The sequence below is a fragment of the Phyllobates terribilis genome, unplaced genomic scaffold (assembly GCF_046119375.1).
Source record: "Phyllobates terribilis strain yellow unplaced genomic scaffold, ASM4611937v1 Scaffold_2__4_contigs__length_985480577, whole genome shotgun sequence".
NCBI classification, from domain to species: Eukaryota; Metazoa; Chordata; class Amphibia; order Anura; family Dendrobatidae; genus Phyllobates; species Phyllobates terribilis.
Window position 1 is genome coordinate 357,933,023 of NW_027362762.1, and position 19,394 is coordinate 357,952,416.

General features: G+C 40.0%; 1 protein-coding gene across 3 annotated transcripts in view; it reads right to left on the reverse strand.

The window, feature by feature from the left end:
• Positions 1–1,080: 1,080 nt before the first annotated feature.
• The window catches only part of IMPG2 (interphotoreceptor matrix proteoglycan 2), a 91,995-nt gene continuing 73,681 nt past the window's right edge, over positions 1,081–19,394 (reverse strand). For all 3 annotated transcript variants that reach the window (XM_073664683.1, XM_073664681.1, XM_073664684.1), the window contains 5 exons: positions 17,248–17,436; positions 10,677–10,881; positions 8,343–8,422; positions 7,864–7,940; positions 1,081–4,903 (listed from right to left, as the gene is read on the reverse strand). In XM_073664683.1, coding sequence (XP_073520784.1) covers positions 7,904–7,940; positions 8,343–8,422; positions 10,677–10,881; positions 17,248–17,436 — 511 coding nt within the window. In that variant the 3' untranslated portion in view covers positions 1,081–4,903; positions 7,864–7,903. The remainder of the gene's footprint in view (positions 4,904–7,863; positions 7,941–8,342; positions 8,423–10,676; positions 10,882–17,247; positions 17,437–19,394) is intronic.

Here is a 19,394-nt window from a genome sequence, read left to right on the forward strand (position 1 = left end):
ATCAATTGTATATGTAGCATAAGATTTCAGGTACACATTTGTATTATAGACCAGCTTTTTTCACCTTCATGATACAGTATCTACAGAATTTTATAGGTCTATAGTGAACCTCTGTATACCTCGAATTTTAAAATAAGGCTCACCAAGATAATTTTGTAAGAATACAGAAGTAACCTCCTACGAAAGAAGTTCATGGGGTTCTATATGGCAACACATGTATTTCCTATGGGTCTGTAATATTGACTCTATGTACTTGTGTATTAAGTTTTTATGTGATAAAAATAGATAACACAATATAAGAACCAAATAAACAGCAACAAAACATTTGTAGCTACGAGTTACACCATATTCATGTTTTCTGTGCAGTAAAAGAAAACAACAACACCGACCAACTTTTCACTACATCATCATCAGGTTATGTACTTAGGATTTACAGCTTAAAAGGGTTATCCAGGAGTGTGTTTTTTTTTGGCTATGGTGGTATAAATTTACAGGCAAGTAGTTGCTAACTACTTGAAAGTTTTTCTTAGCGCCGATCTCTTCTTCCTCAGAGTGGTCACTTGACGATGATTCTTCGGCTTCCAGTGACATAACGTTGACAGAGCAGCTTTTTCTTTTCCACTTTGCTCTGTTGATGGGGCATCTCGTTATCAAGTTCTATGACTGCGGGGAACTGGTTGTCATCAGCATGATGTCATCAGTGATGCCCCATCAACTGAGCAGACAGGAAGAGGAAGAGCTGCTCTGTTGACTTCAGCAGATCATTACCTCTCTGAGCCAGCAAAGACCGGCGTCGGGCAGTTAGCAATTACTTGCCTGTAAAATCTTAACTGCCGTAGCAAAAAAGAAGCAAAGTCATTAAAGCAAAATGCATTCAATTGTTACCTGTACTTCACATTGAGAATAATAGAATCCATTTGTATAATAGAATAAAACACTGACAAAAAAAAGTCGCTAGTAAGGATATATATTTGAAAGTGATATCAAAGTACAAAAACAGAAACATTTCAGTATGTAATAGTTACAATAATCATATAACATACAACAAAAAATGGACCATTGAAATAAGTCATTGGGTGATATTCATCGAGTTGATACTGGACTGTCCAGTCAGACATCATTTAAAGAAGATCAGTAACGCCAATCAATTCCCAACAGAACAGTTTTTAGAGTTTGTAACTACATTTAGCTTATAATATGCAATGTGAATTCTGTTGTATATTCCTTCTGCTTTGTTTTTGTTATTTTGGTAGATATTAGGTGGGGAAAATGGAAATATAACCCAACCCAACAAAGTAACATATTATGGAATGTAATGCTCAGCATTTACATTTATGGATATACTAGAACTGAAGATTGATGAAGTGCACCCTCTATATATACATGAAAACATCTGTTTACCAATACAGAAGGCACACCATAAGCATTAAAGTACACACATACCAGAAACATAAAGCAAAGAAGAAAGTAGCAAACAGTTGTGTGGGCAAAATGTGTAGTTTGGTTGTAAAATAAAAATATGGTCATACAGTTTTATGTACAGTGTTGTGTATGCTTAAATCCCACACATATTAAATACAGGAAATACAATAATCGTTAAAATACCATTAGCAGTGTGTATTCCTTTAAATGTAAACTAGCCAATCATCAGTCCAGGGGGATTGTGGAAATTACCTTAAACCAACTATACACATGAAAAACTTTAATGCACAATGCAGGAACATGCATGTTATATTTCAATAGGGAGAGGAGAGCAAGTTACGGTAGGAGACCCCTGAAATCTACAAACCCAATTCCAAAACAGTTGAGATGATGTGTAAAATGCAAAGAAAACAAAATGCAATGATTTGGAACTGTCTTATATTTTAATCACAACAGAACATAGAACACATTTCATAAGGTGAAAGTTAGACATTTTTCCTTTTCATTTAGAAAAAAATAAACTCATTTAGAAATTGATGGCAGCAACAGTTCTCTAAAAAGTTGGGATAGGGTTAACAAGAGGCTGAACAAGTAAATGTTGCTAAGCAAAAACTGCCTGTTGGTAAATGTGCAAATAATTACTTAATTAAAAAATACATGTTACAGAGGCAGAGTCTCTCAAAACCAAACATTGTCAGAGGTTCACCAATCTGTGAACAACTTCATCTAAAAATTGTGGAACACTTTAAAAAAAAAAAAGGTTCCTCTGCATAAAATTGCAAAGACTTGAATATCCTACCATCTATAGTACATAATGTCATCAAAAGATCCAGAGATTCTGAAGAAATCCATGTGGACAACGAACAAGGCTGACAGTCAATACTGGATGCTCGTGATCTCCAAGCCCTCAGGTGGTACTGCATTAAAAATAGGCAAGATTTGGTCATGCAAATCACTGCATGGGCTCAGGAATACTTCTAGAAATCATTGCCTGTAAACACAGGTTACTGTGCAATCCACAAATGTAAGTTAAAGCGCTTACAATGTAAAGAAAAAGCCATATATCAATCACAATCCAGAAACGCTTATGTCTTCTCTGGGCCAACACTCATTTTAAAGGCAAAATGGAAACTGTTCTGTGGTCAGATGAATCAAAATTTGGAATTATTTATGGAAACCAGACGCCTTGTCCTGTAGACTTAAGAGGGGAGGAACCATCCAGCTTGTTATCAGCGCACCCTGCATCTCAGATGGTATGGGGCTGCATTAGTGCCTATGGCAGGAGCAGCTTACACATCTTGAAATGCACTATCAATGCTGAGCATTATATAGAGGTTTTAGAACAGCATATGCTCGCATTCAGACATCACCTATTTTAGGGAAGGCCCTGCATATTTTAGCAGGATTGTCCCAACTTTTTAGAGATGTGTCGCTGCCATCAATTTGTAAATTAGTTAATTTTTTCAAATGAAATGGAAAAATGTCTAACTTTCAACTTCTATATTTGCTTTATGTTCTGTTGTGAATAAAATATGGCTGTAAGAGATTTCTTTATCATTTCATTCTTATTTTTTTTACTTTTTTCACAGCGTCAACTTTTTTGGGAATTGAGGTTGTAACATGCTCAGTGCTTCTTTCTCCCACCACTAGAAGAAAGTCTGGAGGTTAGATACACTTGAGATAATCTGGAGATCACCACTCTCTATAAGCTTGCGTACCCAGGTAATAATTTAGTAAATCGTAGCAAAAGCTGCCAACAGGTACAGCTACTGGACTTGTTATCCTCATTGGGATGTTGTTTAATCTCTTTCCTTTCGAGAGTGCACAGCTTAGAGGGAACACTGATGATCATCCCATCATTAGAAGCTGGTTAGCCTGTCTTTTCTTTCATGTGTATGGCCAGCTTTAAAGAAGCCCTCCCATGAACCTTTTTTACCCCAATTCTTTGCATATGTGTATGGAATGTAGTGTGTGTGTGTTAATATACTCACCAAGTGCTGTCATCTCCGGTATCCAGCACCATTCTGCTCCTCTTCTCAGTGATGTCACCGTACTTCAGACACTCTATGCTTGATCCAGAAGTATTTTTATAATGTAATCCTTTTTAGCCTCGTTCTGCCGCTCAATAGACTTACATTATAAAAGCCACTTCCGGATCACGCAGAGAGCAGTGTGATCCGGAGAGTCTGAAGAGCGGTGATGTCACTCAGAAGAGGAGCAGAACGATGCCGGATCCCAGAGGCGATGGTGGTAGGTGAGTATATTAACACACACTACAATAAACTACATACACATTTGCACAGATTTAGTGAAAAAAAACTTCATGGGATGGGTTCCTAAATCTGAATCCGAAGAGCACATTCAGTTGTCTCACTAAAATACCAGAAATTATGTTTTCTGAATTGACAAATATTTGAAAAACATTTTTTATCCATTTAGAAAATAGATAGATGTATAGACAGACAGACATGACATTGATAGGCATCAGACAGACACGAGCCATTATATAGATATAAACATATAATTATCTATCTCATATCAGATATGAGTTATTTTGATGTTTTTACCTGAATTAACTCTTGCAGGTTTAGTGCACCATTGTGAGTTACCCAGAGACAGGTTCTATCTATTCCACAGCAGCGTTATCAGTCCTGAAGTTTCAATCAATTTGCAAAACCTACCACTGATTTCGACTGTCCTGTTTACAGCGGTCAGATGGGGTGAATTGAAATGCACACCCATCCAATATCACGGAGCCTTTTAAGAAGAACAGAAACCAAAGTCCTTATTCACAGTCATGTACAGAAAAACAGATCTTCATACATGTGGACATTTCTTTACAACGTCATGGTGTCTCCTTAATACACTTACATATGACGTTGTCTTGCCCGCACAGTGTCTGAGCAGTATTTTCTTACCTGCTTTATGATATTAAGAACTCAACATTGAAAGAGAATGTAGACTGTATCATGTATCATGACATTATCACTTTCTGAATTAACAACCATCCTTTCTGCAGTAACCCATCAGTAATCCACAGAGCTTACCATCTAGTGGCTGATGGCTCAGATGATGTCATATATTAGAAGGCAGTTGACATGAATGTAAGTGACAGACATTTGTTAGTATAACACCTAACTTTTATCTATGGACTTTTGGTCTGTGTTCTATTTATGAGACAAAACAGCCATAAAGTCTTACACCCCTGTGCATGTCCCTTACAACAATATTCAGACAGCTGACTATTGGTACAGAAAAACTAAGAGACGATCACAAATACAAAAGTAGAAGTGAACATATTATTAAAAAAAAGTGGTTAGAAACATTTGTCCTCCTAGGGTTAAACACAATATTCACCCATTATTTCACAATCCACAGCTACATATATACAATTGTGGCATAAACTGCTTCTTTATGAGGTAACGCATTTCTTCTGTAATGGCAAAAAGTGATGTTTCTTCAGAAATACTTTCCTGTATTCCTAAAACCAAGAACAAAAGAAAGTATAAAAAGAATACAGTTAGATAAGCATCACATACAGTACATGGAGAGGATTCTCATCAACATTTTGAGTCTTGTGTTATCATATATTGCATATACAAACGTTTTTGTCTTATGTGTGGACAGCTAAATACCAGTAATTCAAGGACTGTTGTAAGATGTCCTGATATTCTGTTAGGATTTAACCTATTTTTTTCCTCACTGCTCAGCTCTTATTCAATTGAATGTGATTGCTCCATACATTGTTTAATTGTGTCCATAAGGCCATGTTCACACGTTCAGTATTTGGTCAGTATTTGTAAGTCAAAACCAGGAGTGGGTGATAAATACAGAAGTGGTGACGTGTTTCTATTATACTTTTCCTCTGATTGTTCCTCTCCTGGTTTTGACTTACAAATACGGATGTAAAATACTAACCAAATACTGAATGTGTGAACATGGCCTAACTGGAGCTGATAACGGCTGATTGTTGCAGGTGCAGTGTGACGGACCACCACTGATCTGATAACAGTGACCTGTGACACCTAAGGATAGGTCATCGATATCAAAGTATTGGATAGCGCATATAAAGGGGTTGTCTCAACTTCTGAAAGCGACTTTGCAATTTACCTGTTTTTAAAAATTCTCTCCATTCTCAAATATCCTAAGTCATGTGATGAGGCTCGTTGAAGGGTCACTATTGACTTTTAGGATTGCTATTTCCTGTAGGTGGCACTAGAGTTCTAGTCCTCTTCCTCGCTGAAGAGACAATTTGCATATTTCCCAGAGGAGCATTGCGGCTTTAAAAGTCTCCTCACCTTGACATGCTTAAACATGTCACCCTCCACAAGGAGAAATGTTACCCCTTAGATACCGATCTGACGCCTCTGAGTCAGCCAAACCAGAACTCACACTTTGCACTGAGGAGAGGCAGTACCCCGAAACACTGTGTCTGCAAATTGAGTTTCTGGTTCTGGCTTATATCCTAAGTCATGTGATAAGGCTCTTTAAAGGGTCACTATTGACTTTTAGGATTACTACTTCCTGTACATGGCACTAGAGTTCTAGTCCTCTTCCTCTCTGAAGAGGCAATTTGCTCCATTCTCAAAAATTTTTAATTTTATTGTTTATTGCCTGTTGCCTAGGTTACCGATAACCTCTGCAGTTTATCAGAGATGGGCGAGTCTACTGAGCAACTTTCAGTGAGCACCCCAGCACCTCGCACATGAATAAACGGATAGAGTCAGTGCTTTTAAATAAAACCAACTTTACTGACAGATTGCAGTGTACAGGCAGGTGCAGCAGATATTCTCAGGCCCAGGTCTTATGCAGGGACAATAAGCCGTTTCTCTACCTTCCGACTCAGTTTATCACAGCAGGCAGACTTTCACCTTCAGCAAACCCTCTGTCCTGGTTGCCGCTTGTCCTAGGGAAGCTGTGCTACTCGGATATAGATATATATATGTACATCCCTTTTCCACAGCCTCTGTTCGGTCCTCAGCTCCTGCTGAGGGCTGTAGGCACTCTCTCTCTCTCCCTCGCACCTTCTAACCCTGGCCTGGGTCTGTGGCTGCCGGACTCTGCTTAGTGCCTAGTCTCTGTCCTCGGATCCGCGCACCTTCTAACCCTGGCTCAGGTCTCTGGCTGCCGGACTCTCTGGTACTCACATGGACCCTTGATGTCTCGTGTACTGGCCTCTTCTCTGAGTGCATTTACACCATCACCGGTCCTTACTCATGGGCTTACGGCCCCACGGCTTCGACCTGTCCTCGGTCCCGACCTGTCACAAGCAGGTCCTCACTCGTGGGCTTATGGCCCCCACTGCCTCAACTACTTCTTTGCGGGGACACCCCCGTCTTCATACAAGCTCAGTTTCTCTGGAGCTCTTCTCTGACACCTTGTCCTGGGCATGGCCGCCTGGACACTGCCCCTTGACTTCCTGTCTCCTGTCTCTAAGCTCACTGCCTCTGCTCCTCCCTGCTACGCTCCCCCCCCTGGCCATGCTGCTGTAACAAGGCAACTACTGCACTGTACAATACAGGGAGAACACATAAAAGAATCAACATTACATTAGACATTAGGCTCACACGGGGTCAACTACTGCTGCACGTGGGAATAATAACAGGGAAAAGTCCTTCTTAAAGGGGTGGTGGCATCCATCCCCCTTACACACGCTTGCAAGCTCTTTGCTATACAGCTTGCAAACACTGCTCTGAAGCTGCCCAGATAGCTCTATCCTGCCAGCTTCAGTGACCCTGTGCTACAGTTGGGACCAGTGGCTCCGCCATGCCACTGTCAATTTTGAGGAACGCACCATTCCCAGGCAGGTAGGAAGCCAAGTGGCTGGGGAGTTGTGAGCCCCTGAAGACAGAAGTCGAGAATAGAAGAACCCTGTGAACCCTGTGAATAGAGAACCCTGTGATACAACAAATATGCTTGTGTTGTTCTGATTTCCTTTGAGAACAATCCCCTCATGCGTCCATTGCAGGTAGTCCCACATACCCAGTAGATCAGTCCCGTCACACTGATTTCCTTGTGTATGGGGGGTACAGAGTAATTCCTGCTATCGTATTAAAAAGAATAAGTGCACTAGGAGAGAACATATTAAATGGATTGGAATAGAAAATTGAAAGAACACCGAGGGGTGCCATAAAAAGTACTTGACAGTAATATCAAGACACATTTTTAAAATATCAATTTAAAACTTGATATATTTTGTGTGATCTACAGTAGAAGAGAAGTGAAATACATTCAACATTTCCCACATGAAAGTCATATGTAGATTTTATGGCCTATCATTCTGCATCTAGAGCAAATTTGGTATTAGACTTATCACAGGATATCTGCAGTGTGCCCGAAAAGCTTGAGAAATTCTGATTTTGATGTTTTTTGCGCAAAAGTCTACATTTGTCCCAGAGAGCTCATTACCAATAACTGTACTCAACAATACATAATCTTTACCTTTTTTACTTCTTCACAATGTAAAATATAGGATAAAGAATTAGCTTGTTGAACTTGAACTTCTGACATCAACAGACCTGTCAAAAACACAAAAATAATATTAACAATAAGACATATTTGTAATATAGTCAGTTTGTTATAGGAAAATCTTTTACTCTTCCACCTATTTTACTACCCAGAAGTCTGCCATAGTTATGTAATATTAGCTTACTTCCAATGTACTATTTAGATTTTGTGTCCTCTACATCTAATTCCTGGGATTACCTACAATGGTCAAGTTGGGTATAAACGGGATGTTAATGCTGCAGATACAGGGGGACTATAAGGGAGGATTGAGTATGAAGGGCAGGAGTGTTGGGGATAAAACAAGGGAGAATGCATTTTTTACTTATTTTATTACTAAGGATAGTTGTGGGAACGTTTTGAGAAAAATCTCGTTAATACAGATCATTGCTGTAGTAAGAAGATATGTAACTTACATTTGGTGCTGCCTCACAAATTCAGCAAACTGTCGGTCTTTTGCATAAAGTTCTATTATTCGTATTCGATCTTGAATTTCCTACAAAACACATTCGAAAACATAATAATAAGTCTTAAGTGGTAATAGTAGGATGCAGCTTATAATAGATAAGGCATAGACAGAGTCCGGCTGCCTCTCATGTTTGGGTAAGCCATAGTGATGAGCGAGCACTAAAATGCTTGGGTACTCGTTGATCGGGTCGAGCAAATTGGAATACTCGGGTGCTCGGTCCGAGTAATGAGCCCAATGTAAGTCTATGGGAAACTCGAGCATTTTTCCGGCGGCTCCCCTGGCGGTCTGCAGAGGGACTAGAAATTGCGGAAATCGATAGGAACATTGCTTAAATGACATTGGAACAGCATGGGGAAGACCCCTGGAAGCATTTCTGACTCCCAGGTCACTGCTGTGAACAATGTTGTCAGAGTATTACGCCACTTTTACAGACTCACAAAAAACATACAAAAACTAAACCAAAATGGATTTTCCTGGGAAAAATGTTAAGGAACATCCTTTTCAGGGTAATCACTTGTATATAAGGCAAAATAAATAACCAAAAATAAAAATGCTCCTCCACACCTTGAGTGTTTTTTATGCGTATTTGCTCTTTTGCATTGCTTTCAACCAAGACAAATGCATTCACTGGGAAATGTCATTTTAACATTTTACAACCTTATCTGGATATGTGGTGTGTGAGACATCATCAGACACATCCTGTTTCATTTATGATGGAGGGACTCTGAAAGTCAAAACGCCTATTTTTATAGGGGCAACAGGCGGCCCTTACTATTCTTAAAGGGCCAGCAGTCGGCCCTCGCTATTGTTAGAGAGCCATCAGCTGGCTATGCTTTGTTGTTCCCATTATTAACGGGTGGGTCTCCTATACTGTTATTGCGTATGCAGTGACCGCAAGGGTTGATAAAAATTTGGATGCACGTAACCCAATACCCTTTGAAGAGACATAGAGGAGGGTCTCAGTAAAAAAAATGTTCCCATTATAAATGTATATATATGTAGGATGTGGGGGCAACCTGATTGATCCAGGGTCCGCAATCCTCGGCGTTGGAAAGACGTATTCCGACCCAAGGTCCGACTGGATCCCGGCTTCCACTATGTTAACCCAGTGTGCCGTCAGCGAGATTTACCGTCCCTGTCCACAAGCACTTGTCCACGTGTCCGTGGTTAGGTGGACTTTCCCAGTAACTGCGTTGTCGAGGGAACGGCTAATGTTGTGGGACACGTGCTCATGTAATGCGAGGACGGCACACCAGGAGAAATAGTGGCGGCTAGGGGCCGGACCGAGTACCAAGGGACGGCCGCTGCCATTAGGTTGCAGACAGCTTCCATCTTCACGAGCCTAAAAGGCAACATTTCGAGCGCAAGCAGTCGCAAAATGTGTGAGTTTAGTAGGTGGCCTGTGGGTTTATTCCTGGCCCCTGATACCTGGGGCTATTTCTAGAAATATCTGTAAAAGCACCAGCAGCAGACAGAACTGGAATGGACCCTCTTCTCTATGCACTGCAGTCTGCCACATACACTGCCTGCCTACCTAGCACTGATATCTATGCAGCTGGATTAGTCTTCAGAAGGACTGTTAGTTGAGATGGATATGTGAATAATATATGTTGGTATAATTACACTAACTAAGAAACAAGCAAATCTCTCCCTAGCTCAGCAGCACCTCTCCCTACACTGCCTGATTCCGGAGTAGACTGTGACGAGCATGGCGGCGCCAGGTCTGATATAGACCTGATGACGCTGTGCGGCCAGTCAATCACTGTAATGCCACAACCAATGTGGCTGCGGCATTACAGTGTGTAGCAAACAATCCCTGCATGTTCATTGGCGCTCTAAAGAGCACCAAACATGCAGGGAGGGGACTCGAGCTCTCGCCGAGCAATGGCGGAAATACTCGGCGAGTGCCGAGCATTTCGAGCAGTGATATGCTCGGGCGAGCACCAAGCATGCTCGCTCATCACTAATAAGCCACACCGGGAGCTGACTACTGTACATGTCCAGCTACTGTCAAATCAGTGTAAGGTATGGAAACTGAGGAGGCCTATACTGTATGTAGTCAACGCATCATGAAGTTAACACTCATATAGATTTAGGAATACTATATTGCTTCAGATTATTTATAGTAACTATCGATTTTTTTTTTTTTTTTTTTTTACTAAGAATGTAAAAAGAGTCATCTTCAGGTTGGTAAACCTCACTACTCATAAAAAAAGAAAATAATCAAGTAACATATTATACAATTACAGTAAATGAAGAGCAGCTACGGTGATCTATATACCTCTTTAGTGAGCTCACTGTTTTCATAAATGTGCCGGATCTCTTCACTACTGAAGTCCGCTGATGTCTCCGGACTCGTAGATGTGCTGGAAGATGGGAGCTGTGGATATCTCTTATAATAGTGACTGTAGCCCGTGATGTCACTTTCATACATTGGGTTGTATTTAACAGGATTCTCAATAGAGGACAGACTGTCACTTGGCCTGCTGCAGAATAGACAACATTGATCAAAATGTTTAACAAGAAAGACTAAGAAAGTAGAAATGAACTGATGAAAAGGGAACTGCTAGAACAAACTGCAAAACCAACACTGTCCAGTTCCAAAAAATCAAAAAGTATCCCTGTGATTGTACACTTCAGTTCACACTGTGTCTGCAGTAAAAACTAACCTTCATGAGAAGTCTATGAAGAACAATCAACATTATTTAAGAGGACCTTTCACCAAATTTTACACGTTGAACTGGACACACAATGTACTAGTGGCTGCAGAACGGAATAAAATTTTCCTCTTTTTTTTTTGTCCTCTTCGTTGTGGAGATATTAGCAATCAAAGTATGTAGTACCTAATGAGTTAACTTTAGTGGGTGTTATTACATACTTTTCACTGGGGGTGTGTACTTTTTCTCCTTGTATGAGTTCCTATCTGATAACAAACGTTAACTCATTAAGTGCTAAATACTTTAATTGTTATTACATCCTGTGTCTAGTTTAAAATGGAAAATTTGGTCAAAGTTCCTCAGCTCACAGAGTCTTTTTGCTAGTTTGGTCAGCCAGTACCGACTACCCTTTAAGGGGATGTCCAACACTTGAATACATTTTTTCCCTAGGCATGAGTAATTTTAAAGTAAAAACAGATTACATACTTACCCTTCAGCATCCTCAGGGATCCTGATCAAATAGCTTCAGAGGTCTCCGACCAATCTGGAAACGAGTTCAGTCAGGTCCATAGCAGCCTGTTTACTAGTTGAAGCAGTTCAAGAGAACTTCATCAGAGAAACATCCGATTATGCACTCCTAATGTCACCTGACTGCTGCTGCCAATCATAGACTGCAACAGTCCTGTTCATTTTAGAATGGAAAACACATCACTTCTGGAGCCAGCAAAGACCTCCGAATGTTAAGAGCTCACCTTGGGAGTTAGTGGGCACATAGCCTCTCTAAGTCTTAGGTCTGAGTGTGCAACACAAACCAGAGGTGATGATGCAATGGAATGGGTCTTGATGGATGGCACAATAACGTGGACCAGAAAAGCAATGTTTGCAGAATGGCAGATAAACAAGCAGAGCAGGTAGCAGCAGATGTAGCTGAGACAGATGTGCGGTTAAAATAACCATATAGGAAATCAATATCTTCCATCAGAAATGCAGTTAATCATAGGAATAAATATTTGTATTAACAAACTGGTTTCTTCCAGTAAGGAAGCAGTAAATAACAGAGATGAAAAGGAAGTCTGGAATCTTCCAGCAGGGTAATGGCTAATGGAAGCAATCATTGCAAAATGGGACTTTTAGCAAAGAAATGGATAGCTGCGAGATAGCACTGAAGTATAGGCAGATTGGAGACTTGGTTAAAGAGATGGGTTACCTTGATTGCAGAGGTTAGGTGTGTACTGCACTGAGAACGGTTGCATCTTGCTAACTGTGTATTAGTTGTGGACAACACCTTGTAAACTGGAATGAGCTTGGAGATAATGCTAGTTGTATCTTGGAAGTCAAGTGTAGCAGAAGAGATACAGTGGCATGTAAAAGTTTAGGCAGCCCTGGTCAAAATGACTGTTATTTTGAACAGTTAAGCAAGTTGAAGATGAAATGATGTCTAAAAAGCCTGAAGTTAATGATGACACATTTCCTTTTTAGTTTAGGCAAAATATATATAGTCATTTTTTACATTTTAAAAATTACAAAAAAGGAAAATGGGCCAATGCAAAAGTTTGGGCACCCTTGAAGATTTGTGTGCTATTGTGTGCTCGGATAACTTTTGACCAATTTTTCAGACCTTAATTAGCCAGTTAGCATTATTGCTTGTTCACGATCATCTTTAGGAAAGGCTAGGTGATGCAAATTTCCCAGCATTATAAAAACCCAGCTTCCTCTAACCTTGTGCCAAAAAAGAGCATCCCTGGGTTGTTCTAAGCAGGAGCCCAGCACTCTGAAAATGAAAATGATGGAGGCCCACAAAGCAGGAGAAGGCTATAAGAAGATAGCAAAGCGTTTTCAAGTTGCACTTTTCTCTGTTCAAAATGTAATTAAGAAATGTCAGTTAATAGGAACATTGATGGTCAAGATAATGTCTGGAAGACCAAGCAAAATTTCAGTGAGAGCTGCTCGTAGGATTGCTAGAGAGGTAAATCAGAACCCCCGCTTGACAGCAAAAGATTTAGCAGATTGTGGTACATTATTCTATTGTTCAGAGACACCTGCGCAAATATGGCCTTCATGGAAAAGTCATCAGAAGAAAACCTCTCCTGCGTCCTCATCATAAAATTCAACATCAGAAGTATGCAAAAGAACATCTAAACAATACTGATGCATTTTGGAAGCAAGTCATGTGAACTGATGAAGTTAAAATAGTAGTCTTTGGCCACAATGATCAAAGGTATGTGTGGAGAAAAAAGGCACAGAATTTCAGGAAAAGAATATCTCGCCAACCATTATGCACGGGAGTGGATCAATCATGGTTTGGGGTTGCGTTGCAGCCAATGGCACGGGGAACTTTCACGGGCAGAGGGAAGAATGGATTCAATGGAATTTCAACACAATCTTGATGCAAACATAACACCATCTGTAAAAAAGCTGAAGTTGAAAAGAGGATGACTTCTACAAATGTATAATGATCCTAAACACACGTCAAAATCCATAATAGACTACCTCAAAAGGCACAAGCTGAAGGTTTTACAATGGCCCTCACAGTCCTCTGATTTGAACATCATTGAAAATTAGTCGCTAGAGCTCAAAATAGCAGATACAAGATGACTCAGAAGTCTCATAGAACTGGAAGAATTTTCCAAGGAAAAATAGATGAAAATCCCTCAAACAAGAATATAAGGACTCTTGTATGGCTACAAAAAATGTGTACAAGCTACTACTTTAAAATGTGGTGCTACTAGGTACTAACCCTGACAATGTGAACTGAGGTCTAAGATGGCAGACATACAAGAAACAGAGGCATGTTCACACTAGCAAAAAAGAAGCAAGACAAAAATATATCTCATACCCTACCATAATTATATATAAATGTAAAGCAAAGTTGCATAATAAATATAGGGTACTTAGTGAACTATTTTTGATCAAAAAAAGTATACAAGCCGTCCCACCAGCGGCAAGGTGACCCTAAATTGGGACGGTACCTATACTGCCTATATTAAAAACCTTACTGTATATCAAAGTTGAAGTAATGCATATAAAAGGGTAGACAAATAGGACCGGGTCCCAACTCCAGACCACCTAGGCCCGTGGTAAGCTACATATATACCAATCAGCTCAACAAAGGGCATGCCACACCCTTAAATTGCACAGAATGCAAACAAGTCAAAAAACCAGACAATGTGAACTGAGGTCTAAGATGGCAGACATACAAGAAACAGAGGCATGTTCACACTAGCAAAAAAGAAGCAAGACAAAAATATATCTCATACCCTACCATAATTATATATAAATGTAAAGCAAAGTTGCATAATAAATATAGGGTACTTAGTGAACTATTTTTGATCAAAAAAAGTATACAAGCCGTCCCACCAGCGGCAAGGTGACCCTAAATTGGGACGGTACCTATACTGCCTATATTAAAAACCTTACTGTATATCAAAGTTGAAGTAATACATATAAAAGGGTAGACAAATAGGACCGGGTCCCAACTCCAGACCACCTAGGCCCGTGGTAAGCTACATATATACCAATCAGCTCAACAAAGGGCATGCCACACCCTTAAATTGCACAGAATGCAAACAAGTCAAAAAAACAGACAATGTGAACTGAGGTCTAAGATGGCAGACATACAAGAAATAGGAGCATGTTCACACTAGCAAAAAAGAAGCAAGACAAAAATATATCTATAGTATAGGTACCGTCCCAATTTAGGGTCACCTTGCCGCTGGTGGGACGGCTTGTATACTTTTTTTGATCAAAAATAGTTCACTAAGTACCCTATATTTATTATGCAACTTTGCTTTACATTTATATATAATTATGGTAGGGTATGAGATATATTTTTGTCTTGCTTCTTTTTTGCTAGGTACTAACCCTGCAGGGTGCCCAAACTTTTGAATCAGCAGTTTCCTTTTTGTAATTTTTAAAATGTTATAGATTAAAATATATATATATTTTTTTTGCCTAATATACAAACGAAATGTGTCATCTTAAACTTTAGGCCTTTTACAGATCATTTAATCTTCAACTTGCTTAACTGTTCACAACAACAGTAATTTTGACCAGGGGTGCCCAAACTTTTACATTCCACTCTAACAGACACCTGATTAGAGCTGAGCTAAGTCAAGTAAAAGCAAAAGTGAGGCAAATGTAAAAAATGTTACTTAATAGCAAAACACTTAGCCCATGCCTTAGCTGACTTTAAAAGGACGAGGATGATGATATGAGAGAAATTCGCCAGGTTACCTAAGAAACTCAGTGTGAACCACTGCAAAGGGAGCCGGCCATAGGGGAAGGAAGCAAGGCCCAGTGCTGGAGCCAGGATAGGTGAGTAACATGAGAGCCGCATCTGCTGAATCCGGGGAATACTGCAGGGCGAGTATGCCTCCATTTATTATATTAAATCAATTTAAAACTTTAAAAATGTATTTAAGTGTTGGACATCCCCTTTATGGTTAACAGCTATTTTATTTTTTACAGTCAGTTTCCGGCTGCCTCATGGGTCTAGCCTGTGTATATGTTATACTAATATGAGAAACAGAAGCAACATAGAAGACTGATGGTAGAAAAAGAACACATGGTCCATATAGTCTACCCTTTCATTTTATTTTTATGTTACGCATGCTTTGTATACTGTAGATGTATGCTTATTCGAGTCATGTTTAATATCACTGACTGTTGATTTTCCAGCCACATCTGTTAGAAGTTTGTACTAGGCATCTACTACTCTTTCACTAAAATAATATTTTAGAAGACTGCTTCTCATCTTCCCCCAAACTAACTTCATGTTGTGCTCCTTCCATAAATATACAGATTTGTCTTTCTGTAGTTTTAAGAATTGTGGCCAAGAGTAGGGAATGCTATAATGTGAATAAAAAACTATTATTATCCAGTTGAATTCCCTGCCAGTCTAGCTCTGCCACTCCAGTTGTTCCTTGCCAGACCTGCAGTTCAGCGATCCTGTGCCACACATTGTTCACTTGACTGCTGCAGTAAATTACTGGCCTCAGAGGTGAAGATTGCATATCCGGCACGTGACTACTTATTGACCACATGAATGGGACTTCACTTGCTGGAGAGGTTACCCTGAAGCAGCTGGAGCTTTAACAAGCAGAAATTTCATTTATTTATATAATTTCCTACTTTTTCCCAAATTTCTTGAAATCCCAGAAAACTATTTTAAGGATAACATGGGGCACTGGCTCTTTACTAAGTGCTGCTCACTTTTTGAAATAGAAATATATAAAGGTGATCTCCTAAATTCAGTTAAATACACTTTCATATGGACACATTCTACTACATATACACATTAACTACATACATACTGTATATACTTATAAATGATTTACACACACATTATATATATAAAATATAAAGTACTATATGTCCATAGCCAGTGTGTGCATTTACACTATATACATATATATGAATATATATATATATATATATATATATATATATATATATATATACACTGTGTATATATTTACATATATTTATATGTATATGGTGTAACTGCAGACTGACTGTATACTGTACATAGAGCACACCCAATTACCAAATACATGCTTACATGCATTATTATAAGCATGTTCAGAAGAGAAGAAGACCATGCACTTGTTAAATAGGTACCTAGGAATTTTCATGCATTTTAAACAATGGAGAATAGAACTCTTTTAACCTCACATTGGACTATCCACACCATCTAAGATAGCACATTCTATCTTATATTTCACATTTTTATAGCCTACATACAAAGCCAGAGTCACATATAGGTTCAATATGATCATTCCTAGAAGGACCTGAGGGAAATTTCTAATAGAGGGAAACTTACCTATGGCAACTAATCAGACTGTCATACATGCATATTAAATGTATATTGATATGTTAATTATTCATAATGCTAGGAGAATGTAAAGATGACACCCAAAAACTGCATGGGGAAAAGCTACGTAAAGTGCTTGATGACACTTCTGATCTATTCACTCTGAAAAGAATGAAATGTAACAACGCTATTTTAAAATGTATTGACAACTAACTGTATTTTGTGCATTTTATACAGTATAGTGGTGCACATTATAATTTGAAGCCATACATGATGTGACACACAGGGTGTGGCATATTTGATGTGTGGAGTCTAAGGTTACATATCTGCATACATATCTAAAGAACCTGTGTTGGAAATTAATAAAAATAAAATAATCTTACCCTCCAGACTCTTCTGAATCACCCTTTGAATTCTGTACTCTAAGTGTCCTTGCGAGGAAAAATATTATAGCAGATGCCACAAGAAGAAATCCAGCAACAGATGCAATGGCAATACCAACCACTAAGGGCTCTGAGACATATTCTTCACAGTGTTCTCCACGATACCACCAGTTTTCACCTACTCGACACCTGAAGAAATACAAAAAAGTGCTGAATAGAAAGATTCATTCACTGTATTCACAATTATTAAGCAATTTGTATGTTTGATGATTCATTTAATTTAAAGAAAAATGTCAGTGACCACTATAGCCACCCTTCTTTTCAATAACCATCATGCGCCTTCCATCCATGGAGTCTATCAATTTTTTAACCTGTTTAAGACCAACTTTTTGTGCAGCACCAACTACAGCCTCTCGGACACTGTTCAGAGAGGTGTACTGTGTTCCTGTTTTACTGTTTTTTTCATTCACTGTAAATCTCCAATTTAAGAAGGACTCAGAAGTTCTCAATAGGGTTTTGGTCAGATGAGGAGGGGGCCTAGTCATCATTCCCTCATCTTTAAGGCCTTTAGTGGCTAGCCAAGCAGAGGAGTACTTCAATGCATGTGATAGAGAATTGTTCATAAAAAAAAAATCAAGGTCTTCTTGAAAGATGCAGGCTCTTTCTTGAACGCCTGCTTGAAGAAAGTGTCTACTCAAAAAGCACCAAGGTTACTTACCGGTAGCCGGTTTTTCCTGAGCCCATGACAGCACACCTTGAGAGAGGATCCGCCCCACCAAGGACAGGAAACCGTCAGAAATAAAAGGGCGGCACCTCTCCCTCGCTTCAGTTCTTTACAGAGCATTGAGAGGACCTCCCTAAACAGGTTAGGCATATAACCAACACCACAATATACATATACACATCACCCAAAACAGTGCACACCAGGGTGTGAGAAACATAGAAAAAATAGGGGGGGAAACTACGGGTGCTGTCATGGGCTCAGGAAAAACCGGCTACCGGTAAGTAACCTTGGTGTTTTCCCCTCCCCCATGACAGCACACCTTGAGAGAATTTTGGAGAATTTATGAGCACCCTAGGGAGGGACCACCGCCTGAAGTACCCTTCTCCCAAAGGTGAGATCAGAAGAGGACAGATTCAACCGATAGTGCTTAAAGAAGGTGGATGGTGTAGACCAAGTAGCAGCCCTACATATCTGCTCGATTGAGACGTCTGCTCTCTCTGCCCAGGAGGTTGCGACGGCTCTGGTGGAATGAGCCCTCATATTGTCCGGGGCTGGAACCCCTGTGGACGTATAGGCTAAGCAAATGGCCTCCCTGAGCCACCTAGAGATGGTACCCTTGGACACCCCGTGACCTTTCCTACACCCTTGAAAGGCCAGGAACAAAGAATAGTCTTTCCTCCACAGACTAGTCATGTTAATGTACTGTAGCAGGGACCTCCTAACATCTAGGCTATGGAACCTGACTTCCCCTGGGTTCTTGGGATTGCTGCAGAACGAGGGTAGCACAATCTCCTGACTACGGTGAAATCTAGATACCACAATGGGAAGGTATGCTGGATCTGGCCGCAAGGTGACCCTATCCTCAAAGATTTGTGTGTAAGGAGGATTAACCGAGAGGGCCTGCAGATCATAGAATCATAGAATCATAGATCACCCACCCTACGGGCTGACGTTAAGGCCAGTAGGAAGATGGTCTTAAGGGTGAGAATTTTTGGAGAGACCTTGTGTAGGGGTTCGAACGGTTCACTAGTAAGAGCGTTCAAGACTAAATTCAGGTCCCAAGGAGGAACACCCATGGACCTAACCGGTCCTGCTCTGGCACAGGACTTGATAAACCTCGAGATCCACCTATTCCCAGCCAGATTACAATTGTAGAGTGCTCCCAAAGCTGAAACTTGAACCTTAAGGGTCCCTGTAGCTAGACCCAGGTCCCGCCCCTTTTGCAGAAATTCCAGGATCCCTCTGATCGGAGGTTTGCTCGATAGCGGAATATCTATAAACTCTAGGAATTTACCCCAAACCCTGCTATAAATCTTAGTTGTAATTGGTTTTCTGCTCCCCAATAAAGTAGAAACTAAGCCTGGTGAAAACCCCTTGCTACTCAATAGTGACCTCTCAAATTCCATGCCGAAAGGTGGAACCC